At 48.7% G+C, this 27112-nt stretch overlaps 1 protein-coding gene across 3 annotated transcripts in view; it reads left to right on the plus strand.

Annotated features, from left to right (window-relative positions):
* SNX29 (sorting nexin 29) overlaps nucleotides 1-27112 on the plus strand; it is a 605150-nt gene that overhangs the window by 383245 nt on the left and 194793 nt on the right. For all 3 annotated transcript variants that reach the window (XM_042240185.1, XM_042240184.1, XM_027961912.2), the window contains 2 exons: nucleotides 19673-19728; nucleotides 23699-23780. In XM_042240185.1, the coding sequence (XP_042096119.1) occupies nucleotides 19673-19728; nucleotides 23699-23780 (138 nt within the window). The remainder of the gene's footprint in view (nucleotides 1-19672; nucleotides 19729-23698; nucleotides 23781-27112) is intronic.

Genomic DNA, 27112 nt, shown 5'->3' on the forward strand with positions numbered 1-27112 from the left:
TGACGTCTGTTTGTGGAATTCCCCAGGCAAGAATACTGGAGTTAGTAGCCATCTTCTTGGTGGGCTACAGTCCATGGGGTCACAAAGAGTCAGACACGACTGCGCGACTGACTCTCTCTGGTCTAGTCTTCAATAGTAACTTTTATTTCTTTTATCTCTTTCCTCCATTCTTTTTGCATTGTCATACTACTAATATTATTGCATGTTATGTTATGCTGTATGTATTTTTATATTCCTGGACTTTTGATGTCTTGAGGTTTGGAAATTTGTTGAGTTTTGCTGTTTCGGGGTAGACTCTTGGTTTTGAGGTACAGAGGGACCAACACTTCTGCCTAGTGCCCGGATTTCCAACCAGGAGCATGTGGGCCAGGCTGACAGTGAAAGGCCTGAGTCGGCTGGTTGGGGGCAGAGATAACTCCTCAGAACCAGAGGAACAGTGGCCATGGCCGTTTTCTCCTGGCCTGCACGTGCCTCTCTGCTTCGGTAATGACATGGCTTGGAACAAGGCCCTGCACCTCTTTGAGCCTCAGTTTTCCCTTCTGTAAAATGGAGTTGATATATTAGTCAGGGTGGGCTGCGTTATGCTGCAGTTTTATAAAGAACTCCAAAATGCCGGTAAGGGAGACACAATGGTTTCGTCCATGTGGCGTGCCCTTCGTGAACTGGCTGGGCCTCTCCTGCCTCTTATCATCCTCACACCCACACCCAGGCTGTGATGGGGGACTAGACAGTCTGGCTGAGTCCACAGTCTTCTCTTCCACCCGGATGTGAGACACCTCACTGCTCTGTTGTTTCATTGCTTAAGCAGGTCCCTTGGTCACATATCACTTTGGATGGGTGGGGAAGTACAGTCCTGCCAGGCAGCTGGGAACAGCGGCGTTATTGTGGCTGGCCCTGATGACTTCCAGCGGTGACTGCACACTTGCCTCCCAGGGTGGTGATGAGCCTCAGTCGGATGGTCTCTGCAGAGCTTCTGATGCCTGGCACCTCAGTAGCACTCCCTGAACCATGATGCTGGTGGTTATGGCAGCTGTCCTGGCGATGCTGCTTAGAGAAGTAAAGGTTGTCTAGGGGCCCGCAGCGTAGACCTCTGCTTATTGATCTGTTCCTTCAGTCCCTGTGTGTCGGGTTCTCAGTTTCCTGGATTCCGCGTACTGTTCTTTGAACTGGAGATCAAAGACAAGATCGACGTGGTCTGTGGCTTTAAGCAGCTCACAGTCTCTCCTTGGCAGCAGGGATTGAAGGATTTCCTTTGGGTTTTCACTTGGAGGACTTGGCCTTCCTGGGAAAACATATGGAATGAAATAAATGCCGGAATCAGAGAGGGTTATGGTTTCTGTATCAGTTAGGATGTGTTCAGCGGCAGAAACAGAGGACTCCAGTCAAAGCGGCAGCAGCAGAGCAAGGCATTTGTTTCAGCGGGTCACTGAAAAGTTGGGAGCGGGGTGAGCAGTGGTCCCGTCTTCTCGGTCATTGTCAGGAGAAAGAATGCAACTGTCCAGTGTTGCCAGCAAAATCTCCAGGCTTCACTCTCATTGAACCAGTTTGGTTTGTTTACCAATCTTGAACTAATCACTGTGGCCATAAGGACGGGATGTGGTGACTGACCAGCATTATTTGGTGCTCACCCTTGGATCCGGGTGTGGGGTATGCTGCACATGAGTCTCAGCCCCTGGGTGGGCTGATCTCCCAGGAGGGGAGTGGACACCAGGCCTTAAACAGCCACAGTCCACCTCTTCATCCTGCCCTTTCCTTTCCTCGGACAGGAGATGAAGGTCCAGAACAAGGAAATGACTTTGCTTGCTTCTGCTCAGCATGCTGGAAGCAGAGCAGGGACCAGGCTATGGACCAAGGACTGTGCTCTCAGTTCCAAAACACGGTATCTTGGGAAATCATCAGTTTGAAAGGGGATTGGGGAAGCATCACACGTTGGGAGCTATGATTATAAAACAGATGCTAAATTGCACTGTCCCCAGCATCTTTAGCAAAACTTCATTATTTGTTGCTTATTGATAATAGGTTGAAGGTCAGGCAGATTGCTCTGTGGCAGGACTGCTTCTCATGTCTGATCTCTGCAGGGAATGGTTTGGGCTCTGAGTGAGTAAGGGTTTTGGTGACTGGCTTCCTAAGTCATCAGTGGCAGCAAGTGGAGGCTGCCCAGCTGTGATGTGACCATTGTTTAGCTGGTTGTGGGAGGTGCTGGGGTTTGTGTGTGTGTGTGTGTGTGTGTGTGTGTGTGTGTGTGTGTGTGTGTGTGTGTGTGTGTGTGTGTGTGTGTGTTGGGCCTGTTAACTTTGACACATGAGCATTGTTTTGAAGTTCATTGCCGGACATCACATGGCAAGTTGCCTGGGGACAAACTGCAGAATGGGCCTTTTTAGTGTTTGAGAACCGGAGCTCAGCTTTGAAAGAATTCTTTGCTCCACCAGTGCCATCATCTTTTACACTCACATGATGGAGCCCCTAAGGCGGACCAGCTGCCCGCGCTGTTCTGTGAAATTGATCGACCCATCTGCCCTCCCTCCCATCTGGCGCTTCCAGGAGCCGATCACACTGCGGGTTGGGTTGAGTGAGCGAATGTAGGAAACAGTTTGCACCTGTAGTCAGCGTGTTCCTCATGGAAGAACGTGTCTTCCAGCCATTTCCTACCCCTGACTTCTGACATGACTGTCCCTACCAGTAAATAAATAAAACCCTGGCCCATCTCCCATACCTTCAGGAGATGCTTGCCAAGGGCCCCCTCTGTGCCCAGCTCAGGATACTATATCCCAGACTCTGTGTTTTCTTTCTTTTATTTAATCCATAATAAGCACAGTAGAGAAGTATTACTTGCCTGCTTTATTTTTTTTTAATTAAAAAAACATTTATTTGGCTTCACCGGGTCTTAGTTGTAGCACTCGAGATCTTTGCTTCAGCCTGTGGGATCTAGTTCCCTGACCTGGGATTGAACCTGGGCCCCCTGTGTTGGGAGCACGGAGTCTTAGCCACTGGACCACCAGGGAAGTCCTGAGCCTGCTTTATGGTTGAGGAGAGTGGGGCTTGGAGAAGTTGGGGCCCTTGGTTGGGATGGCAGAGTAAGAGTATAAGCCTAGATCTGTGAACCCCCAAAGCTGTGTCCTTTCATCACGTGTTACCGTGCATTGTAGGCTCTGGAGCCCACGCCTGCGTCCACTCCTGGCTTGGCCACTTATAGCTCTGTGCCCTTGAGCATGTGAAGTCAACTCTGAGTGTCTGTTTCCTCATCTATAAAATGAGGGTGGTAACAGTATCAACCCCTTAGAGTAATGAGGCATTTAAAATGTATAACACAGAGCTGGCAAGAGATCAACGAATGTAACAAATCTCCACCAGCGTGGTGGCTTAAAACAACACACATTCATTCTCTCACAGTTCCGAAAGCCAGAAGCCTGACATCAAGGCTTTCCCTGGCAGTCCAGTGGTTAAGACTTCGCCTTCCAATGCAGGGGGTGCAGGTTCGATCCCTGGTCAGGGAGCAAAGATCCCATGCCTGGCAGCCAAAAGCCAAAACAGAAGCAACAAATTGAATTGTAACAAATTCAATAAAGACTTTTAAAAAATGGTCCACAAGACAGAAATATAGATCAATGGAACAAAATAGAAAGCCCAGAGATAAATCCACACACCTATGGACACCTTATCTTCGACAAAGGAGGCGAGAATATACAATGGATTAAAGACAGTCTCTTTAACAAGTGGTGCTGGGAAAACTGGTCAACCACTTGTAAAAGAATGAAACTAGAACACTTTCTAACACCATACACAAAAATAAACTCAAAATGGATTAAAGATCTAAAGTTAAGACCAGAAACTATAAAACTCCTAGAGGAGAACATAGGCAAAACACTCTCCGACATACATCACAGCAGGATCCTCTATGACCCATCTCCCAGAATATTGGAAATAAAAGCAAAAATAAACAAATGGGACCTAATTAAATTTAAAAGCTTCTGCACAACAAAGGAAACTATAAGCAAGGTGAAAAGACAGCCTTCGGAATGGGAGAAAATAAAAGCAAATGAAGCAACTTACAAACAACTAATCTCAAAAATATACAAGCAACTCATGCTTATTCCGGAAAAATAAACGACCCAATCAAAAAATGGGCGAAAGAACTAAAGAGACATTTCTCCAAAGAAGACATACAGATGGCTAACAAACACATGAAAAGATGCTTGACATCACTCATTATTAGAGAAATGCAAATCAAGACCACAATGAGGTACCATTTCATGCCAGTCAGAATGGCTGTGATCCAAAAGTCTACAAGCAATAAATGCTGGAGAGGGTGTGGAGAAAAGGGAACCCTCTTATACTGTTGCTGGGAATGCAAACTAGTACAGCCACTATGGAGAACAGTGTGGAGATTCCTTAAAAAACTGGAAATAGAACTGCCTTATGACTCAGGAATTCCACTGCTGGGCATACACACCGAGGAAACCAGAATTGAAAGAGACACGTGTACCCCAGTGTTCATCGCAGCACTGTTTATAATAGCCAGGACATGGAAGCAACCTAGATGTCCATCAGCAGATGAATGGATAAGAAAGCTGTGGTACGTATACATAATGGAGTATTACTCAGCCATGAAAAAGAATACATTAGAATCAGTTCTAATGAGGTGGATGAAACTGGAGCCTATTATACAGAGTGAAGTAAGCCAGAAAGAAAAACACCAATACAGTATCAGTTCAGTTCAGTCGCTCAGTTGTGTCCGACTCTTTGTGACCCCATGAATCGCAGTATGCCACATATATATGGAATTTAGAAAGATGGCAATGATAACCCTGTATGCAAGACAGCAAAAGAGATGCAGATGTACAGAACAGTCTTTTTGACTCTGTGGCAGAAGGAGAGGGCGGGATGATTTGGGAGAATGGCATTGAAATGTATAATATCATATAAGAAACGAATCACCAGTCCAGGTTCGATGCAGGATACAGGATGCTTGGGGCTGGTGCACTGGGATAACCCAGAGGGGTGATATGGGGAGGGAGGAGGTAGGGGGGTTCAGGAGTGGGAACTTATGTACACCCGTGGTGGATTCATGTTGATGTATGGCAAAACCAATACAGTATTGTAAAGTAAAAAAAAAAAAGTTAAAAAAAAGAATCTTTAAAATCTTAAATAAATAATAATATCAGAGCACTGACCCTGGCCAGGGCCAGGCTTTGTCTGGAGACTCCAGGGAAAGAGCCTTCCTGCCTCTTACAGCGGCCTGAGCATTCCTTGGCTTGTGGCCACACCATTTCACTCTCTGCCTCTGCCTTCACCTGGCCTTCTGCTTCTTTCAGTGGCTCTCTCTTAAGGACATTGGTCATTGAGTTTAGGGCCCACTTGGATAATCCAGGGTAGTCTCATTTTGAGATCTTTGACTTAGTTACATCTGTAAAATTGTTTTTCCAAATAAAGTCACAGTTAGAGATTCTGGGGCTTAAGATACGGACATACCATTTGAAGTGGTGGTGCGGGGGTCGGGCAGCTGCCGTCCGCTCACTACAGCTGCTATCATTCAAACATTTTTTCGGAAAGCACCAGTATTACATGAGTGGGCTTCCCAGGTGGCACCAGTAGTAAAGAACCTACCTGCCGATGCAGGAGACATAAGAGGTGCAGGTTCGCTCCCTGGTCAGAAAGATCCCCTGGAAAAGGGCACGGCAACCCCCACCAGTATTCTTGCCTGGAGAATCCCATGGACAGAGGAGCCCAGCAGACTATAGTCCATGGGGTCGCAAAGAGTTGGACACAACTGAGCGACTGAGCATGCACACAGTATTACCTGAGTACATTCCACATGCAAACATTCAGGCATTAAATTAAAATCTTTTTAACGATTGCCTTCAATCCCACCCCCCGCTCCCGCCAGGACCACCATCCTTATGAGTTTGGTGCTATCCTTCTAGACCTTGCTGTTAGGACAGAAAGATAGATGTTGTCACAGATCATGACCCTGTTGCTGGGCCCTATGAGAGGTCCTGGGCATCTGAGGTGGGTGAAAGCACCGCCTGGTGCCTGGTCAGCTCTCAGGCATCCAGAGAAGCAGGGAGTAAACCAGGGACCTCCAGGTATATGGGAGGGGCTGTAACAAGACAAACAGGCAAAGTGCATGGGAACAGAACGGGGCAGCCTTCAGCTGTCTTTGCAAAAGAGGAACATCTCATTCCAAAGGCTTTACTGAGTGGGGCCACCTGAGCCTTGTCGGGTTCAGAAGATGCCAACCATGAAGGGCACACATCCGGGGAATGGGTGAGGAAGGAGCCTGGGTTGGACGTGGTTGGTGGCAGGAAGTGAATCCAGAGTTCCTGGAGGCTGTGCCTGGGGATTCTCCTCTCAGGGAATGGGAGTTTTTCTCCAGGATGGTGGGTTTCAAACTGTGTCCCCCGGTGGCCCCAGGCCTCTGAAGAGAGGACACTGGGGTCAGGGTAGGTGGCAGGATGGCCAAACTCCAGGCTCTCACCCAGCCGGGGCCCCAGAAGCCCCTCTCCTTGGTGAGTGACATGCGCAGGGGTTGCACCCAGTGGCCCGTGGTCCCCTCTCACCTCGGTCTCCATCAGCTGCCCCCAAACCTCCTGAACAAAGACGCAAATGAAGGAAAAGCCTTGCACTTTGGATGACCGCTGTGTTGACAAGTGGCAATAACAGGTCTGGAGGGACAGTGAAGACCATAGGAGCCGCCTCTGGGTGACTTTTCAAAGTCACCTTTTTAGGGTTTTCTCATGTGAAGGACACAGAGGGTGTCCTGTGCACGACAGCCAGATGGACTGTGTTCTTTCTCCAGGAGACACAGCTGCCTGGACCTGCTCCTCGCCAGCCCCTGGGCTGCTGTGGGTGTGACAAGTGAGAGGTGCTCAGACCTTCCAGAAGTGTTAGATCTGTCTCCACACCCAGCCCAGTGGACTGGCCTTGCGAGGATTCCCGTTGGGCCTCCACGTGCCAGGCCACTCTGGGTGACCACAGCCACGGCTGCACCTGAAGCCCTGGCATCTTGGACTTTCTTCCCTGCGCTTGCCATCAGTTGTCTCACTTCTTCAGGACAACCCTGTAAGGCAGGTGGAATTGATGTGTTTATTCTACAGAGAAGGAAGCAGAGGCACAGAGAGGGTGAGTCACTTGCCAGGCTGACACCGCAAGGGAGAGGGCCCCGGGGGCTGGGCGCTGGCGTCCATGCCCTTTGCTCCTGCTGCCCTGCATGCATCCCCCAGCCCTCAAGCTGCCCGAGTGCTGCCCCACACAGCAGCCGGGGCACTGCTGTTAACACTGGGCCTCTTAGCAAGATGTCAATCAAGGCAAGTGGTTTGCTTAAGAAAAAATAATAAAATTGAAATCCTGAACTTACAGGGAAGGAAAAACCCACAGATGTGTTTTCAGCCTGAGCTGTATTATTTGCAGATGTGAGGCAAATACAGTGCCAGCTCATTGTTAATAGGAGAGGAGTTGAAGGGTAAGAAATGGAACAGGAAGCCTTCTGTTCCCGCAGAGGGGACAGGTCAAGTAAAAGAGACGCGCTTCTAGGTTTCCGTTACCGGTGTGCAAAAAACCAAGGTGACCGTTCTGTCTCTGGCGACTTAGCCCTGACTGGGCGGGACACGGGCGACATCAGTGCTCTTTGCTCCTTGTGACACAGCTGGAAGGGACTAGAAATGCGGGCCGAGGAAGAACACGGACGGCTTGCCCAGGTGCCTGTTCCTCCCTGTGGGGCCAGTGCTGCTCTGTTCAGAGTAGCTGGTGGGCAGCCCCCAAGGCAGATCAGGAGAGTTGATGGATTCCCAGTAATAGAAAATGGGTTCCGATTTGGGAAAACAAATGAACTTCCTTAGTGGTCCCATGGTTAAGAATCCACCTTCCCATGCAGAGGATGTGGGTTTGATCCCTGCTCGGGGAACTAAGATCCCACGTGTCACAGAGCAGCTAAGCCCGTGCACCACAGCTACTGAGCCTGCTCTAGAGCCCATGGTCCGAAACAAGGGGAGCCCCCCACGGACTGCAACCAAGACTCACCACAGCCAAATCAACCAACCCAAGCTGAAGGCAGGCTCGCTGAAGTTCAGCGCTGGCCCAAGTTCCCCTTCCCATTGACTTTTTCCTGCAGGGAGTTGACAGGGAAGGTGAGAAAAGGCAGCTGAGGGCGACCACAAGAACCACATAGGCAGCGTTTTGGGTGGTTTATAACAACAGTACAGAGGTTGGGATGGGCGAGTGCTGGCCCCGTTTTACAGAAAAAGAAACTGGGCGCAGATTTCAGAGATGCCTGACTTTCAGACATCACCAGACCCTGAGGCTTTCTCTGAGGACCTGGGCATTCTCTGGGAATTGGCTGGAGAAATTCCTGAGAAACTTACCCCGCCAGCCCACTCCACAGTCCTGAAGCAGCCTCCAGGGTGTGGCTCTGTTATTTAGAAAGAATAGACATTAAATCCCCATAAAAATCCTGGGAGGAAGTATTCCAGAGTCTTTCTGCTTTTATCTGCCAGTCAGCAGTGCCCACTCATCTGCCAACGTGATCACCATACCCATGACGGCAGAAATACAGTCCAGACGTGTCTTAGCCGCAAAGAGCAAAGGTGAATACCTCTCTGGTTTCCTGAGTGTCTTCATTTCTGTCACAGGAGCAGATTCCTGCCTTCAGAGATTAGCCTGGATTCTTGTTTTACACTCATGATTCTCGGCGGGGAGGCAGCAGGTGTAGGCAGAAGAGCGCAGCTTGAGGTTGAGCTAAACTGGGCTTTGAATTCTCACTGTGTCCATGGGCACCTCACAGAGCCTCCCTGAGCTTCTCGTGGAATAGGGCCAGACACAGAATCCTCATGGTAGGACATTGCTGTGAGGTTGAGGTAAATGAATGTATATAAGGGCCTTAAATGTCATTTGTTTTTTAAGAAAGTGTTTTTTTGATTGGAGTATAGTTGCTTTACAATGTCGTACTGGTTTCTGTTGTACAGCAGCAGGAATCAGCTGTATGTATACATGTATCCCCTCCCTCTGAAGCCTCCATCCCACTCCCAAACCCCGCAGATGGTAGAGAATCTGCCTGCAATGAGAGAGACCCGAGTTTGATCCCTGGGTCGGGAAGATTCCCTGGAGAAGGGCATGGCAACCCACTGCAGTATTCTGGCCTGGAGAATCCCATGGACAGAGGAGCCTGGCGGGCTGCAGTCCATGGGGGGTCACGAAAAGTCGGACACGACTGAGCGACTAACACTTTGACTTTGACACACATATCCCCTCCCTCTGGAGCCTCCCTCCCACTCCCCGTCCCACCCGTCTAGGTCACCACGGAGTGCCGAGCTGGGCTCCTGGTACTGCACAGCAGCTCCGCACTAGCTGTCTGTTTCACACACAGCAGTGCATACATATCAGTGCCGCTCTCTCAGTCTGTCCCATCCTCCCTTTCCCCCTCCGTCCCCACCTCCTGATGCCTCTATTCCTGCCCTGCAAATCCGCCTGGTCCCGTTTCTCTGGATTCCATATATGTGTGCTAATACACAGTACCTTAAACGTCACTTCTTATCTCTCCCCCTCCATTAAGATCTGTGCCGTCTCTTTACTCTCAAGTCACTGAAAGTCATTTCGTGAAGCTGTGGAACTCAAACATTTGTGTGAAGAAGTGTTTCCCTGAAATTGCTGATGATTGCTCTCATCTGTTCAGCCATCAGTGACAGCAGAAGTGGGCAGACTTTTCCCACAGATGCCCAGAGAGTCAGCGTTTTAGGTGTCCCGGGTCCTGGGCAGACTTTTCCCGTAGATGCCCAGGGAGTCAGCGTTTTAGGTGTCCCGGGTCCTACTGTCTCTGTCACAGGGACTGGACTTTGTGGATGGAGTGACAGCAGCTGCAGGTGATACACACGTCACAGCCGTGTCACTGTGGTCCACAGGAAATTTACTTACAAACACAGGCTGGATTTGGCCTGTGGGTCATCGTGTGCTAACCCCTGATCTCGAATCTGGAGAGGCAGTGGGTTTAGGGACCAGAAAAAATGAACAAGCTGGGGGTGGAGGTGAGGGGCATCTGTTGTGCTTACAGCCTGGTGTCTCCAGCACATCAACCCAGATAGACCCAGATCGGCTCCTGTCTGCAGCCGTGAGCTCCTCAGACCTGCTGCTTAAACCTCCTTGATACATCTTAATGCTGCTAATGCAGCTGGTGGTCTGGCTAATTTCTAAGTGACAGCTTCAGTTGTTTGCTGCATATTCAGGGAAACCCTACACCCACTCGCCAGTTACAGCAGGAGCCTGGGGAGGGCAGGTCTGGATTCTAGAGTTTGCACAGTGCCGCTTCTCCTTGGCATCTTCTGGTAGCTCTGTGCCTCTCTGTCTCCGGCTGTCCAGTGAGAGTTGAGGGTGAGATGAGGCAGTTGGCTCAGTGTGTCCTAAACTTCTGTCTTCTTGAGTAAATCATGCTTGTGTAACCTTTTCTTTGAAAGGAGGTCTGCCTTGGAAACTCAGTTTGGGAAATGCGCTGAAGTATTGTTAGAAGCTAGGATGTGTATATATATATATTTTGCTGCTGTTGTTTATTTGTTTGCTTGTTTGCTTTTGCTGTTCATCATCAGGATCTTAGTTCCCTGACCAGGGATCAAACCCCTGCCCCTTGCAGTGGAAGCACAGAGTCTTAACCACTGGATCTCCAGGGAAGTCTTTAGAAGCTAAGCTGGTCTTGCCAAAGAACGGTGTGAGGGGAGGCCCTCTGGCCACTAAGCCCTTGCAGTAGCTTCTAGAAACTTTGGGGACCTGTCAGGAGCAGACAAGACCCCCTGATGTGGTGTGAGGCTGGAGAAGTATACATGGAGGACCCAGCCACTTCTCCTCTGTAGCAGGAGTGAGTTTGGATAAGTTGAATGCTCTCAGCTCCTTCCTAAGAAGCCTGAGTGTCTCTCTCAAGATTGTCTGAAAATTCATAACTGAAGAATAGCTTTCTATTAGCAATTAAGCCTAGAGAAGCTGTAGACAGTTGTGGATTTCTTCTAAGAGGTCCTCCTTAAGAAAAAGAAAAATCTGTCAATGAAAAGGTGGTGGGCAGACAGGTTGGCAAATGATCCAGCATGCAGAATCGAGATAGTGCACGCATGCACACGTGTGTGTATGTACACACACGCTTGCTCAGCAGCCTCCTGGCTGTTCTTCTTACCTGTTGCCCATTCTTTCCTCTGCAGCCAGAGTGACTTATTTGGATGGGGTCTCTTCCAGTCTCTCTCTTGCTTAAATCTGCTTGGAGGTTTCCCTCCACTGAGCAAAGGCCAGAGCCTTGCTGTCCTCCTTCAAGCCCCAGCTCTCACCGCAGTCCCTCCAAACCCCTCTCCCTGTCGCCTTCCCAGACACCTTAGTGAGCCTGGTTGTTCTCTGTGGACTTTTCACACCATAATTGTGTTATCAGTTGTTTAAAGACTGTCTCCCTGGGTGGACTGTGTGTCCCTTCGTCTCCTCTGCCAACTCCCTGGTACCCAGAGTGCCAGGGCCATAAGAAGAACCTAATGTGGATTTGCCGGCTAAACGTCTAAGTAACGAGGGTGTGTACATCTTTGCTGGAGCAGCTGGCGCTTCAGTCGTGGGTGGGGACTGCTGGGCCCCAAATGTCTGTCTGTTCTGTCCAATGCCCTTGAATTCTGTCCCTAAACAGTGAGAGTAAATGCCACTTAGTAAGCCCTTTGTACAGATGTTGTCCATGCAACTTAATCACTTGGGGAAAAAACTAGATGTCCATTCTCAGTAAATTAGATAATTCTCTCCCAACCCGACCCTCTCGTTTCTGCTCTCATCCACCATCCTGTCCCTCATCTGTTTGTTCATCTGTGTGTCTATTCATCCATGGGAAACATGCTCCAAGCGATTAGTATGTACCTGATATCATCTGGGGCCCTGAGAATATGGTTCTTGAGACCCTCAGAGTCTTTGGAGAAAAACAAACACATCCAAAAAAAGTTTACAGAAGTGTGCCAGGCTATGTTTGTGCAGGCTTCGAGGACTACTCAGAGGACAGAAGTAAAGACTCTTTAAAGTTCTTGTTTGCCAGTTCTTTATTCCCAGCAGAGAGTCTTTGGCCTCTGCTGATGCCTCTAATTGTATATTTGTACAAACAGAAGAGCAAATTAACAGATAAGCACAGAACCCTGAAACTGGTCCAGACCAGGCAGCTGCCTCCCTCCTGGGGACGTGAGGAGAGCGTAGGGCTGTCCCCTGGCCCAGCCGACCAAGCTGGAGACGGCCATGCATCTGATGTGTTGTTCCTTCTTGAAAAGTGAGATGAGAAAGCAGGGTATTGGTGGAATGGGAAATAGTTGTCATTTCTGGCAGTGCAAAGTGAGAGCTAATCTCTTTGGGGAAGGCTATTTGAAGAGAGGGGGTGTGAGAGAAAGCGCCTGGAAGACATAAATTATGGGTGTCATTTCATGGTTGGGACCAAGATTCACTGTCCTGTATTGTCTCCCTTTTCCCTTGTCTTCTGAGCAGTGAATCCGAGAGCCCTGTAATTAGAAGACAAAGACTGTGATTCTCTTCCTTTGGTTCCTCTTATCTCCAAACTAGCTCATCCTTCTCATGCGTGACGACTGCGGATTTGCTCCAGAGCAGTTGGAGGCTTGATTGACACTTCCATGGAAATGGAGCTTCCTTCATCATTCCCTTGCTTCCTCAGCCCAGATGCTCAGTCCGTGTCCACAGTGTGCCGGGGCCAGTGTGAACAAGAAGACATGGAGGCTGCTGTCCCCGAGCTTGCAGGGAGCAACCAGTTGCAGCCTGAGCCCCGGGGACGGTACAGGGTGGCAGCAGAGGGTGTGCTTCTGGTGGTCAGGAAGGTGTCTCACAGGAAGTCCTCTTTTAGCTGAATCTTGAAAGATGGGAGAAGAGCCAGCTGCACACAGGCTGGGGAAAGAAAGGAGGGCAACGTGACCTGCAGTAATACTTGCTTCATGTGTTTATTGGAGGATTAAGCGGGTGAATACATTGGTGCATAGGCATTCAGCTTTGGCCGCTGGATGCTTAGAGCCGATTCATGGGAAAAGACCCTGATACTGGGAAAGATTGAAGGCAGGAGGAGAAGGCGGTGACAGAGGATGAAATCGTTACATAGCATCACTGACTCAGTGGACATGAGTTTGAGCAAACTCTGAGAGATAGTGAAGGACAGGGAAGCCTGTCGTGCTGCAGTCCATGGGGTCACAGAGTCAGATACGACTGAGCGACTGAACATCAACAAAAGGCGTTCACCACACTTTGGCTTCCCCTCCAGCCAGCATCTCTGTTGCTTTCTAGCAGGGCCTTCAGAGAGCCACGTGACCTCTCAGGTAATCAGTGAAGGCTGCCTTGTGTACCGAGAGATGAAAAAGGGTTCTGATTGTCTGTGGGTTTTGCCTGTCCCTACACGCTAATGTGTGCAGCACCTGGGGTGTTCACTCCAGAAAGGCCCCGAAATCCTGGCTGCCCTGTGTCTCCAGCCACAGGCTCTGCCTTTCCCTGTGAACTAGCATACTGCCCCCCGACCCTCCTGCCTAGATCGCAGCCCAGATGGTGAGCCGCCTCCTCTGTGGGGCCAGGGAGAGGGAAGTGAGGATGACCATGCTTTCTCACGCTCTGTGTTGGTGGGAACTGAAGAGAAGGCTCCATCATGGAGACATGTCCTCCAAGAGTCCCGGGGCTTCAGGAAGGCATGAGGATGTTTGTGGCCAGTATCAATAGAAAGCTGATTTTTCGTACAAAATCTCTGCCCCACACTTCTTTCACGGCCAGAACTGGAAGTCAAATCAGCTTTCAGGATGATTGGTGTAACCCTCAGATGCTCCCTCTCCAGTCTCTGTAGACAGTGTGAAAAGACAGCTGGTTAAGCTGGTGAACAAGGTTTGCCATCAGCGGTCATCCTGCACTTGCTGTCGACCCAGGCCTTGTTTTCAAGATAGATCCACCAAGGTCAGAAAGTTCATGGGTTCTTTTTCCAGCCAGCCTCCCTGAAACTGAGGCTGACTCGTGTCTCCTGACTTGCTGATGCCAGTAATGCCACCAATTAGAAGAAATGCTCCTGAGTGGGAAGGATTTAACAGCTCTCAGGTTCTTACACCCACTGTCCAAGAGTGTCCCTACAAACAAGCACTTGTTTTGTTCAGTTGCTAAGTCATGTCTGACACTTTGAGACCCCGTGGACTACAGCATGCCAAGCATACCCAAAGGAAAGTTATCTGTCAGGAAAATACCTCCTTTTTTTAAAAAAAAAAATTATTTTAATTGGAGGATAATTGCCTTACAATATTGTGGTGGTTTTTGCCATACATCTGCCTTCTTTTAAAAATTGATCATTTTGAAGAAGCTCTTTGTTCACATTACTGTAGAATGAATGGCATCTGTCCTTAAAGACCTCAACTTCTCTTTTGTTTTGATCCTTCTGGTCACCCTTCCCCTCAGCCTGGTGGGACAGGTAGTCAAAACTTTTCTTTTTGTAAACGAGGTTCCCACTGTCCAAGTTTTGTTCCTGTCCAAACCGAGACAAGGCTGTACTCAAAAGGCAGTGTGAAGATGCCGCTGGTGCCTTCACTGTCTGGGAGTCCTGCCTCTGATCTGTTTGCCTGATTCACGTTGTGCCAAGGAAGCTTCTCCTAGCCTTGTTGTTGTTCAGTCGCTCAGTCCTGTCTGACTCTTTGTGACCCCATGGACTGCAGCACAACAGGCTTCCCTGTCCTTCACTGTCTCCCAGAGTTTGCTCAAACTCATATCCACTGAGTCGGTGATGCCATCCAACCATCTCATCCTCTGTCATCCCCTTCTCCTCCTGCCTTCAGTCTTTCCCAGCATTAGGGTCTTTTCCAGTGAGTCGGCTCTTTGTGTCAGGTGGCCGAAGTATTGGAACTTTAGCTTCAGCATCAGTCCTTCCAATGAAAATTCAGGACTGATTTCCTTTAGGATGGACTGGTCTGATCTCCTTGCAGTCCAAGGGAGTCTCAAGAGTCTTCTCCAGCACCAGTTTGAAAGCATCAGTTCTTTGGTGCTCAGCCTTCTTTACAGTTCAACTCTCACATCCATACATGACTATTGGAAAAACCAAAAGTCAAAAGGCTTTGACTCAATAGACTTTTGTCAGCAAAGTGATGGCTTAGGTGCAGAGGTAAACTCAGAGAAGCGCGTTCCAGAGAAGGCACTGGGTTCCATGTGGAAGCAGCAGGGGGAGTGTGGTGTTTGGAAGACGGGCTTCAGAGCTGCCCTCAGCCCTCTTGCCTCGATGCAAGGAAGACTTGAAGACATAGGCCCTCCCATCCAGTGGAGGAGGATTGGAAAGAATGTTTTTTCCTTTACACAGTAATGCGATACAGACGTATCTGTTAGTGGTTACAGGATTAATGCATCTTCCTCGTAGAAAGTAAAGAGAAGTCCAGACACGTGCTACAGATTCATCTGACTGCCCTCTCTCTGACACCCCACTGTCTTTCGGATCTTTTCCACCCGCACCCTACTGATCCACAGTCATTGCTAGTTTTATCTAGGACACATACTGGGTATTTACAGTTCATGTTAATAGCAGCTTTGAAAAAAAAAAATTTTTTTTTTTTGGTTGTGCCACACAGCTTTTGGGATCCTAATTCCCTGACCAGGAATTCAATCCGAGTCCTGGTATCTCAGCTGGTAAAGAATCTGTCTGCAGTGCCAGAGACCCCTGTTCGATTCCTGGCTTGGGAAGATCCCCTGGAGAAGGGATAGGCTGCCCACTCCAGTGTTCTTGCTTAAGCACACTTAGCAGGGAAAGTGTGAAGTCCCAACTGCCTGGACCAGCAGGGAATTCTGTAGTAGCATTTTATTAAACAGAGAATAGGAGCTTTTATTCTGTGCCATTACAAATTGGTCAAGAGCACTCTTTGGTGGGATAATACATTTTAGTTTACATTTTTAATGGATATTAGATTATTTCAAAACTCAAATAGTAGATATAAAGGGGTGGTGAGTGAATAGCCCCGCTCCCACCCTGCTGTCCAGGCCCTGCCCCCGGGGCTGGTGCCCCTTTGGTTGGTGCCTTGAACTTCACTTCTGTACTTTCCTAATGCGAAAATAAATAGCAACAACTTGACGTTCTTCCTTCCCCATTTTTGCACCATGTATTAAACCCACCATCTGGAGCCCGCTCTCGCTTTCCTGTTACGTTTTCTCTTTTAGATGTTTTCCTAACTGCACATGGAATGCTATCTCATTCTTCAAAAGCACCTTTAAATTCTTTTAAAGCAGTTCACTCGATCATTTTTTTAAATCTTACATAAAGATAGCAAATAAAAAATAAGCATCATTTTTCTCTCCAGTCCCACTCCTAATCTTTTATCAGTGTTGCTGTTTTCTTACATACTTTCCCAGAGTTATTTTTGTGCTTGTACCCTCATGAGTGAGTGTGTGTGTGTGTGTGTGTGTGTGTGTGTGTGTATTTATGTGTATAACTCAATTTTTAAAACCAGGCATCTCCTATGGACATGTCATAATTTCTTGAATCATTCCTCTTTAGTTGTACCGTTAGATTCTTTTTTCTTTTACTTGTCTAAGCTTGGAAAGAGGAATCATCTTCAATGTAAATTTTTGTTGACATCTTTGTTTCCTTTGGATAAATCCCGGGAGTGTGATTTCTGGGTCAAAGGATGCAGATGTGTTAGGGATCTTGGTACACACAACCTCATGGCTTCCCCCAAGGGATTGTACCTGCTCTCACCCTAAACACCCTGAGGAAAATGACAGTCCCTCTAACAAAAGGGCCACCCCAACCCCCAGCCCAGGGAGTTCCTGGTCTTTTGTTCATTGCAGCACTATTTACAATAGCCAAGACATGGAAGCAACCTAGATGTCCACTGACGGATGACTGGATAAAGAAACTGTCATATATATACATATATATATACATATATATATATATATATATATGCACTGGAATATTACTCAGCCATAAAAAGGAATGAATGTGACTCAGTTGAACTGAGGTGGATGAACCTAGAGCTTGTTATACAGAGTGAAATGAGTCAGAAAGAGAAAAGCAAGCACCATATATTGACACATATATATGGAATCTAGAACAGTGGTACTGGTTAACCTGTTTGCAGGTCAGTAACAGAGATACAGGCATAGAAGATGGACTTGTAGACACAGCAAGGGAAGGAGAGGATGGGACGAATTGAGAGAGTAACACTGACGTATATACCCTACAGCGTGTGAAACAGACAGCTGGGGAAGCTGCTGGATAACACAGGGAGCCCAGCATGGCACTGTGACAACCTAGAGGGGTGGGATTGGTGGAGTAGGGGAAGGGAGGCTCAAGGGGGAGAGGTTATACATATATATCTCCATGGACAGAGGAGCCTGGAGGGCTACAGTCCATAGGGTCAAAAAGAGACGCTACTGAGCGACCGTCACACGGCTGATTGGTGGTGGTGTGTGGTGGAAACCAGCACAACATTGTAAAGCAGTGATCCTCCAATTAAAAAAGAAAAAAAAAGGAAGAAAGAAACTGATGTTTTTCTCAAATGGTTAGGCAGGTTTCTCTTTGCTGGGTTTCAAAGACTCTCTCAGCATCAGCTCCTTAGCAAAGCTTGCTGCCCAGAGCCCAGTTGAATTGCTTATTAGCTCCAGGAACCTGGAAAGGGCTCAGCTTGGCCATCTTCCTTCTGGGCTGCCGAATAGAGGGTGAGACACCCCTAGGGTTGTCGGCAGATTAGTGTCTGGTGTCAAGGATAGCACACTGCTGTTCCCTCTCAGTAGCTGTCATGTTATTCAGTGAGTGAGCGAGTGAAAGTCGCTCAGTCGTGTCCGACTCTTTGCGTCCCAATGGACTATATCTAGTTCCCTTCTCAACCCAGGGAACAAACCCAGGTCTCCCGCATTGCAGGCGGATTCTTTACCAGCTGAGCCACAGGGAAAGCCCCATGTTGTCATATTTTAGCATACAGGTCAATCAGGGAGACCCCCCCCCCTCGCCTGCCTGGCACTGTTCCACACACACAAGACGTGTCAGCCCCTCTTGTGCTCAGAATAGCCCTGTGCCTTTGACCGTTACACCCATTTCACCGACAAGGACGGTACAACACAGAGAAGTCAAGCGACCTGCTCACGGCCACGCTGTTAGGGGCTCAGGACTCGATCAGGAGCCATGTGGTGCCAGAGCCCAGGCTGCTTAACCTTCCCTCTTCCTGCCTCCCAGAGGAGCCTGCTGTTTCTTTAGGGACTGCCTCCTCGTGTCTTCTTATCCTCTGTTCAGGCAGAGCTTTGTCAAGCCTCTCCTCCTCCCATCACCTTTGAGCTGGCTTTTCCTCTTGTTTGCTAAGGGTTGGTAGTAGAAAAGCCTTGAAAGTAGAACAGAGATGAATTTGTCTCCCCTTCCTACGTGTACGGCCTTGGACAAGTTCAGCTTCTGCGAGCCTCTGTTCCCTCATCTGGGGGACATTACCCACCCCCAGAATTTTTATCACAGTTAAAAAAAATCATTTAAAAAGTTACTCATTTGGCTGCGCTGATTCTTAGTTGCAGCATATGGGATCTAGTTCCCCAACTAGGGATTGAACTCAGGCACCCTGCCTTGCGAGCACAGAGTCTTAGTCACTGGACCACCAGGGAGGTCCTCGTTCACCACAATTAATGATGATCAAAAGTAACCTAAACGCCCTGACGATGCACAGTGTGAAACGAAGGGCCCGTTTCCCTCATCACCTCTCCCCCTTCTCTGTTCCATTGGACTCCTCTCAGTTTTGATCCACAGTCTTAAATTCTGTCCAGTTCACATTCCTTTTCTCTTTTAAAAACAATGCATTCTCACCTTTTGGCTGTGCTGGGTGCCCACTGCTGCGTGTCGGCTCTCCCTGGCTGTGGCGAGTGGGGGCGACTCTCTAGTTGGAGTGCTGCTTCTCGCAGTGACTTCGGTTGCTGAGCACAGGCTGTTGGGCGCAAGGGCTTCAGTACTGGGGCGCGTGGGCTTAGTTGCCCCAGGACGTGTGTCCCCTGAATTGGCAGGCAGATCCTTAACCACAGGCCCACCGGGGAAGTCACCTCCAGTTCGCATACGATCCTGTCGCAAAAGGAAGCTCACTCCCAGGGTCTGGTAACATCACGACTGACTGAGCACCTGCCAGTGCTGGCTGTCTGCTGTCGGCGAGAATTACCATCCCACCAGGGGGTTTAGCGTCCTGCACCCAGTCCTGTTCTCATGGGGCCCTTCTGAGTCAGAGGAGAAGGCCATACTCAGCTGCCTTAAACTGCCCACACACGAGAGGGGAAAGGATGGAGCCATCTTGGGGGACAGAAATTGGCCTCTGTGTTTGCACACCAGGTGTGTCTGTGTATGTGACCATCATCCTGGTCGCGGTGACTGTTTTTTGCCATTGCGTGTTTGATGTCTCACCTCTCAGCTCCTAATTAGGCCTCTCTAGCTTCAAAATTATATGCTTTTTCACACCCACAATGATCTCAGTGGGATTAACAGCCTTTTTTTTCCCGTGAAGGTAATTGAGATCTTTCATGGTGGCATATTTTTATTACTATAACTCCATCTCTAACCATCCTTCCACTAACTCTCTTACTGTTTTCCAGTAACTGCTTCTTCCCCTCATTCTGAACAGGAGATGTTCAGGGACCATTGAGAGGCAGAGTTTCCCGTGATTATGCAAACCATGGTAACCATGATGTGTTTTCTCTCTCTCCCTCCCCTCTCTCCTGATGGCAGGTGCCTGGAGATTTGAGTCAAACATCCGAAGACCAGAGTTTGTCGGATTTTGAAATGTAAGTTCACAGCACCTGCTCATGAAGGCCCTTTTAGAAATAGGACTCTTGTTGCTTGGCTCAAGTCCCAGGAGACCACAGCCAAAAAAAAAAAAAAAAAAAAAAGACTGTTTAAATCTGCACGGCTGATTTGGTTATTGTAGAGTTGGGGAGTTGTCCACCTGTAGCCTGCGTCCGGCCTTTCAATGTGTTTTTAGTCTCCCTCCATGGGTGTTGAAAAACAATTTAATCTTTTTGGCTGACATTTAAGAGTTGGAAGATGCCACATGAAAATTTAAATTTCTCCATTTTCTTTAAAAGAAGAAATCCCGGCAAGGCCACCATCAGCTGGAGCTGAGCGGCAACTGCCTGTGCTGTATGGGGTGTGTGCCCCTCCACTCGCCTCAGTCCCCACTCTGGCCCACTTCACTGGTTCCATCGTCTGGGTGTCTCCTGTTCCAATTTTGAGTTTGCAGCCCCAGGGTTTTTGGAGACACAAGCGTTCAGTACCTTGGTCTGATTTTTGATTGGATTTAATTCTTTCTGGTGCCTCTGTCGATAACCCCTAGGCTATTTGGTTGATCTTCAGACTGGCTTTTTCTGATTGAGTTGCCTTGGTTTTTGGACTGAATAGTCCCGTGGGGTTGTGGAAGAGAGTGGAGTGAGTCTCGAGTCAGAGTCAAGCAGAACCTCCCTCTTCTCATTCAGATGTGCTGAGTGGAGGAAGCTTTAGCCTCCCCAGGAGATGGTGTCATCTGTCCCTCTGCTTCTGGAGAGAGAAGAGGGGGCATTGGAAGAGCACTTTGTTAGAACCAGGCTAGGCCAAGTTGAAACCTTAGCTGTGTGACCTCGGGTGAGCTGCTTAACCTCTCTGGGCCTGAGTTTGCTCATTTATAAGGTGCAGATCACAGCTGGCCTTGTGAGGTGGAGGTAGAGATTAGAGGCAGGGGGGATCAAGAGGCCCTGAGTGCTGGTGAGTGGGGTCGTGGAAGTTATAGTAAAAGACAGGTTTGTCTCCGCTGGCTCTTTGGGGGATGAGTGGAGGGGGGTATAGCATGAAAGAGGGTCATGAATGGCAGCCTGGTGGAGGGCAAGGGGGGACCAGCTGGGGAGAAAGGTGAAAGCCAAATAGGGGATCCCAGAGACGGGCCACTCATGAGGTGGAAGGGACTCATTACTGAAACAGGCATTCATCACTGCCTGCTGTGGGAGGTACCCTGCTAGGTCCTGGTGGAGGGGCTAAATCAGCACAGACCAGCCACATCCTCCTCCTCCTCCCCCCAGGGTGCTCGTCTCCACTAAAGCCAGAGGGAAGTGCCATTCCCTCCCTTGAGATGGAGCTGCAGATCCCACCTGCCCTTGCAGGGAAGGCCCTGGCTGACCTTGGCTCCATCCCCAGCCTCCCCCGCCCCACCCTCTCTTCATACCAGCTGCCCTGGTGGACTGGATTTCTCCAACTTATCTGGTCTTCCACACACAGGATCATGATTGTATTCACTTAACCCACACTTGTAAATGTAGGAGAGAGATGGTCATGTAAACAGTCAATTCTAATACAGTGTGATACAGACTCTGAAAGGGGAACACACCTAACCAGCCTGCATGATCTCCTGTGAGGTTGTCCAGACCTCACCCATCCTGGGAGGTTCATGAAAACAGGAGTATTAGTTACACTTCTGCACCCTTCCCCCGGCTGACAGAAATGAAGGGGGAACAGTGATCACTAGCACAGTTTTGGGGGTCTTTCCAGGAGAGGTGTTGTAGATACCCAAGTCAATTCAGTGGATCAGAATTGCAGGTTGTACTCAGATCCCCAGGGAGGTGATCAATAGACCTTATTTTGTCCCATGAAGGGGGTCAGTGCCTTGGCTCAGAGCTTAGAAGAAATGGTGTTTCAGGAGAGAATCATTTCTTTGTGAAAACGAAATGCTCTTTACCCTGGAGGTTGTGAGGCTGTTGAGTCATGGAATCTTCCATCATCAGCGTGTCAAACCGTGTTCCAAGCACAAGAGGCTGGCGAATTTTTATGAGCTGCTCTTTAGAGAGAAGGAGAGCTTGAGGAAAAGCGTTTATCCCTGAAATGGCTCTGAATGGAAGCAAGGACTGGGACCTCCCAGCCCTTCCAGAAATGCACAATACTGTTAGGAGAGCTGGTAGGAGTGATCTGGAAGTTTCAGTGACAGCTTATCAGCTCTGCATGTTGATACAGCTGTGGAAGAGTGGTGATGGTGGGTGTGTGCACCCACGACTCAAGAGTGTGGTTAAAGTCATCCAGTAAGGCACAACTGTCACGCTACTGAAAGAACCCTTGAAGTTCTCTCAAGTAGCCTGCGAGGATCAACTGAGATGATCTGGGTGAAAGCATGGGTCCGACGACGGTACCTGTGCAGTAAATGATTCTGCATTTGAATTTAAATCTTGCTTTATTCAACCCTGACTTCAGACTATACCACAAAGCTACAGTCATCAAGACAGTGTGGTACTGGCACAAAGGCAGAAAAATCGATCAACAGAACAGAATAGAAAGCCCAGGGACAAACCCCACACACCTGTGGATACCTTATCTTTGACATAGGAGGCAAGAATATCCAGTGGAGAAAAGACAACCTCTTCAATAAGGAGTGCTGGGAAAACCTGGGCGGGTGCATGTGAAAGAATGAAATTAGAACACTCCCTAACATCATAAACAAAAATAAACTCAAAATGGGTTAAAGGCCTAAATATAAGGCCAGACACTTACAACTCTTAGCGGTAGGCTTCCCTGGTGGCTCAGTGGTAAAGAATTCTGGAGACATGGGTTCAGTTTCCTGGTCTGGACAGATGCCACATCCTGAGGAACACCTGAGCCCAGGCACCCCAGCTACTGAGCAACTGAGCCCGTGCCCTGGAGCCCAAGAGCCGCAGCCACTGAAGCCTGAGCACCCTGGAGCCGTGCCTGCAGCTGAAGAAGCTGCTCCCGTGAGGAGCTTGTGCATGGCAACCAGGGAAGAGCGCCTGCTGCGAGCGAAGCCCAGGCAGCAGTGAAGACCTGACAGCCGTAAATAAGTAAAATTAAGCAAATGAAACTCTTAGGGGAAAATATAGGCAGAACACTCTTGTAAATTGCAGCAGGATCCTCTTTGACCCACCTCTTCGAGTAATGGAAATAAAAACAAAACTTCCTCTATTCAAGCCACACAGTGTTTTTGGAAAAGTTGCAAGAGTGGTTATTGGTGCCTGACTTTCTGAAATTCCCTTCCCCAACCCCAAACAGCCATTGCTTGCATGGCCATGAGTGTTGTTTTCATGGAGTCTGATCTTAAAATGAGGTGATGATGCGGGCTTAGTCACTAAGTTGTGTCCAACTCTTGCGACCCCATGGACTGTGGCCCAGAAGGCTCCTCTGTTCATGGAATTTTCCAGACAAGAATACTGGAATGGGTTACTGTTTCCTCCCCCAGGAGATCTTCCTGACCCAGGGATTGAACCTGGGTCTCCTGCATTAGCAGGCAGATTCTGCATACAGACAGCCACCAGAGAAGCACCGCCCCCCTTAAAATGGGGGTCAGGGTTTACAGTGGGCACTGTGAGGACACTGCACGAATCCTCCAAACACTCTAGAAACCCTGTGAGTATGAGCGCTCTTGACCCTACCTAGCCTCGTGGAGTCTTCCCATGATCAGCCCCCTATTCAGATGAGCAAGATGAGGTTCAGATAAATTACCAGCCGCCGTCACTCAGGTAGTAGGAACTGAGGGGCAGCTGTCTCTCAGTCCAGAACGTAAACTGCATCTATAAATTTTACACACACGCACACTCAAGCATTTTAAACTAAGTCCCTTAAAAATAATCTTGGGCGACCAAGTAATGAAACTGTGAACTGCTCCTTTAGTCTCCTATCAGGTGAAATACACATTGACATACATTGTGTGCCTCTTAGAGGAGAAAATTAATAGCATCCTCCCTTTTTTGGTAAATTGAAATGACCAGTTTCGATCTTTCTTCTGTTTAGATCAAACCGAGCTCTGATCAACGTCTGGATCCCATCAGTGTTTCTCCGGGGCAAAGCTGCCAACGCCTTCCATGTGTATCAGGTAATTACCTGGTTTTCAGTTAGATGCCACTGCCAGGGCGGAGCCCACACTTGCTTGTTATTCTCTGGAGCTGTTACATCTTGGTGGTGGAGTGTGGAGTGCCATACGGAGAAGCCACGGCCTCCCAACACCAGCACCGACCTGCCCAACCTCCCCGAGGCAGCGGTCCTTCCATGAGACAGAAGGAGGCTGGGGGTGCTTCCTCGCGCTGGCCGGGCTTCCTGGTGTGGCTGTGGCCACTCAGCTCAGGCTGCTTGAGCAGAAAAGCAGGGCTTTGATGGCTTGTCCAGGCGTGGGTCTGGCCTCAGGCTTGGCTGGACCGATGGTCAGGAACCTGCCACTATTTTCTCCTCTTTCCTTTGCCAGGGCATCCTTTTTAGGCTAGTTCTCTCTGCAGGTGGACCAGGCGCTCCCAGAAGCATCACACTCTTAGCCAGTCTGGGCGTCTCTCAAGGGTCTGTCTTGGATCCCAGGCACATCCCTGAACCCTGGGGTAGAGTGATGGACTTCTGTGATGGGCCAGGTTCAAATCATGTGACCCCCCACCTCCGCTGGCAAGGGGGTTGGAGTTAACCTCATCTGACCTTGTTACTGAGGGAGGGGCAAGGCAACACTGCAGATGAAAACCAGGCCACTTGGTGAAAAGAAGGGGCAACAGACAGTTGTCAAGTGATGTTCAGTGTGCCTCCTGGGGTAGAGCCGGCCAGCCTACACCCAGTTGGGGATTGAGTGTCTGGGACAAGGGGAACCTTTGCTTTAGAGCTGATTTTGCCCCAACAATTGGGACCCTGGTTTTCCATCTTTTCTCTGATTTTCTGATGTCTTTTCCAGCCCTGCCTGCTTTCCCTCTTTTTTCTTTCTTCTTTCTCTTCTTAACTGAACTCCAGCCATTGGTGTTTTGTGCTAGGGCTGTTTGGCTTTCAGCTTTGACTCTTAACTGCTTCTGGCTCCACTGTCATCTTGTATCACAACAGCTTTCATTAGGTTTTGTTCCTATTCCCATGAGCTCTGTGAAGAACCTTGGTCTGGTTTTGTTTTGGTCATTTTTCTTAGTGGGGAATTGACCACTGAAGAAGTTTTCTCTGCTATTAAGGCATTTCTCCGGGAGACTGGGGTAGGGCTGAAAGGATGTTGAACTTGAGAACAGGGGCCCTGGTTTCACTTTTATGGTTAGGTAAATATCAGTTTCCTTATCTGTAAAGTGGAAATCATAATAATGCTTACTTTGGAAAGCTTCTCTCAGGACGAGGAATGCATGGTACCTAGCAGGCACTTGAGATTCGTTTCTCATCTTCTGAGCTGGCCGCTGCCTTTGGTCATGGGTGATGGGACTGGCAGTGGGCATGGGTTGGGTTATGTAGGGATGGGCCTGAGCATGCTACACGCCTCTCACCTGAAATCTTCTGGACAGATGAGCTAGAGTTTGGCGAGGAAGTTTGCACTAGAATGTCATATTAGTTTGCTGTTTGGCCGGGCGACAATAGTACTTTGGTAAATGTTAGGGAATCTACGTGTTCGCGATGCTCTCAGCTCTGGCTTGAAAAGAGAATTGGAGATGACAGATTTCTGAATGTCCTCTTCTCCTTTTTATCCCAAACCAAGAAGACATGCTCTTACATGAATGTCCTGTAACTTCTGCTTTGTGATCGTCAGAAAGTAGGAATGTTGCCTGGAGGAGGAAGAGAGGGAAGCAGACTGCTTTCAGTTCAGTTCAGTCACTCAGTCGTGTCCGACTCTTTGCGACCCCATGATCGCAGCACTCCAGGCCTCCCTGTCCATCACCAGCTGCTGGAGTTCACTAAAACTAATGTCTGTGATGCCATCCAGCCATCTCATCCTCTGTTGTCCCCTTCTCCCCCTGCCCCCAATCCCTCCCAGCATCAGGGTCTTTTCCAGTGAGTCAACTCTTCGCATGAGGTGGCTCAAGTATTGGAGTTTAAGCTTTAGCATTAGTCCTTCCAAAGAACACACAGGACTGATCTCCTTTAGAATGGACTGGTTGGATCTCCTTGCAATCCAAGGGACTCTCAAGAGTCTTCTCCAACACCACAGTTCAAAAGCATCAATTCTTCAGCCCTCAGCTTTCTTCACAGTCCAACTCTCACATCCATACATGACCACTGGAAAAACCATAGTCTTGACTAGACGGACCTTTGTTGACAAAGTAATGTCTTTGACATTATTATTTGACAACTTTATTTTAGAGCAAAATTAAAATGTGAGCTCCCTGGAGAGGTTTCCTTGACCTTTTGTTTCTGACTCCTCCTCCACCTCCCCCTAGCAAGTCACAGGGCCGTTTTCAGTGACCAGAAGTCTGTTATGGAACGAGATCGACACAGCACATATGCCGTTGCCCGGGAGATTGTTCCCACAGTGGTGATGGCGGCATTCGAGCTGCACTCGCCCCGTGCTTGACCAGAGTTTCCAGAGCTTTCCTAGGTGTGATCCAGCCCGTTGTGCAGAGGACGAGGCCCAGGTCACATGGAGCTGTGGGCCTGGCAGGCCCCGCATCACCCCTGCACCACCCCTGCATCACCCAGCAACCTCATCCCATGCTGCGGGCTCTCTGAAAATCCCCTCTGGTCTTGGAGTAGTATGGAGCAGCATTTCTGGAAGGCAGCTGTCTCTCTCCTTTCAGCAAACGGTGCTTCTGGTCAGTGCCTCAAGAACAGATTCTGAGCGTGTGTCTGGAAGCTTTCACGAAAGGCTTTGTTACAGTGTGCTTTGTTTTGACTTTGTTGATTTTTAAACGATAAACGATAATTGGAGAGAGGGTGACTCATTTAAAATACTGGTACCATTGGACTTTATTTTTACTAGCTTAAAAATGCATTTTATATAATTCCACAGAAGATTTGAGATAATTTCTAGAGAAACTCAACAAAGAGTGATAAAATAGAAATAAAATATTGGAATCAGAGTAAATGTAAACTAAGAGTGCTTTCATTAAGGGAACACTGGAAATCACACATATAGGTATACATATATATATATGTTTATAGTGAGAGCCTACATGGTTCCTCTCATTAGTTTGAAAGTTTCCCTTTGTGCTTCCTGGCAGCCAGTGTGAAAATGAAAATGCAGCTATTTTGGGCAAGTCTGTCACTAATTGGAAGAAGGTATGTCAGTTCCTCAAAGAGAGCTCTGAAAGAAATGTCCCTACGGGACTTGAGACTAAACAGTGATAGACGACATGGCAGATGAAGCCCTGTTACATCCCTGCGACAGATCACCCTCGGGTTCACTTACGATCTCCCTCCAAGGAAGCTAAGTGCATAACCATGAAAAGGACCTTAAGTCCATTCGGAGAGCCCAGACGAAAGGAACAGCAT

Source organism: Ovis aries, chromosome 24 (assembly GCF_016772045.2).
Source record: "Ovis aries strain OAR_USU_Benz2616 breed Rambouillet chromosome 24, ARS-UI_Ramb_v3.0, whole genome shotgun sequence".
NCBI classification, from domain to species: Eukaryota; Metazoa; Chordata; class Mammalia; order Artiodactyla; family Bovidae; genus Ovis; species Ovis aries.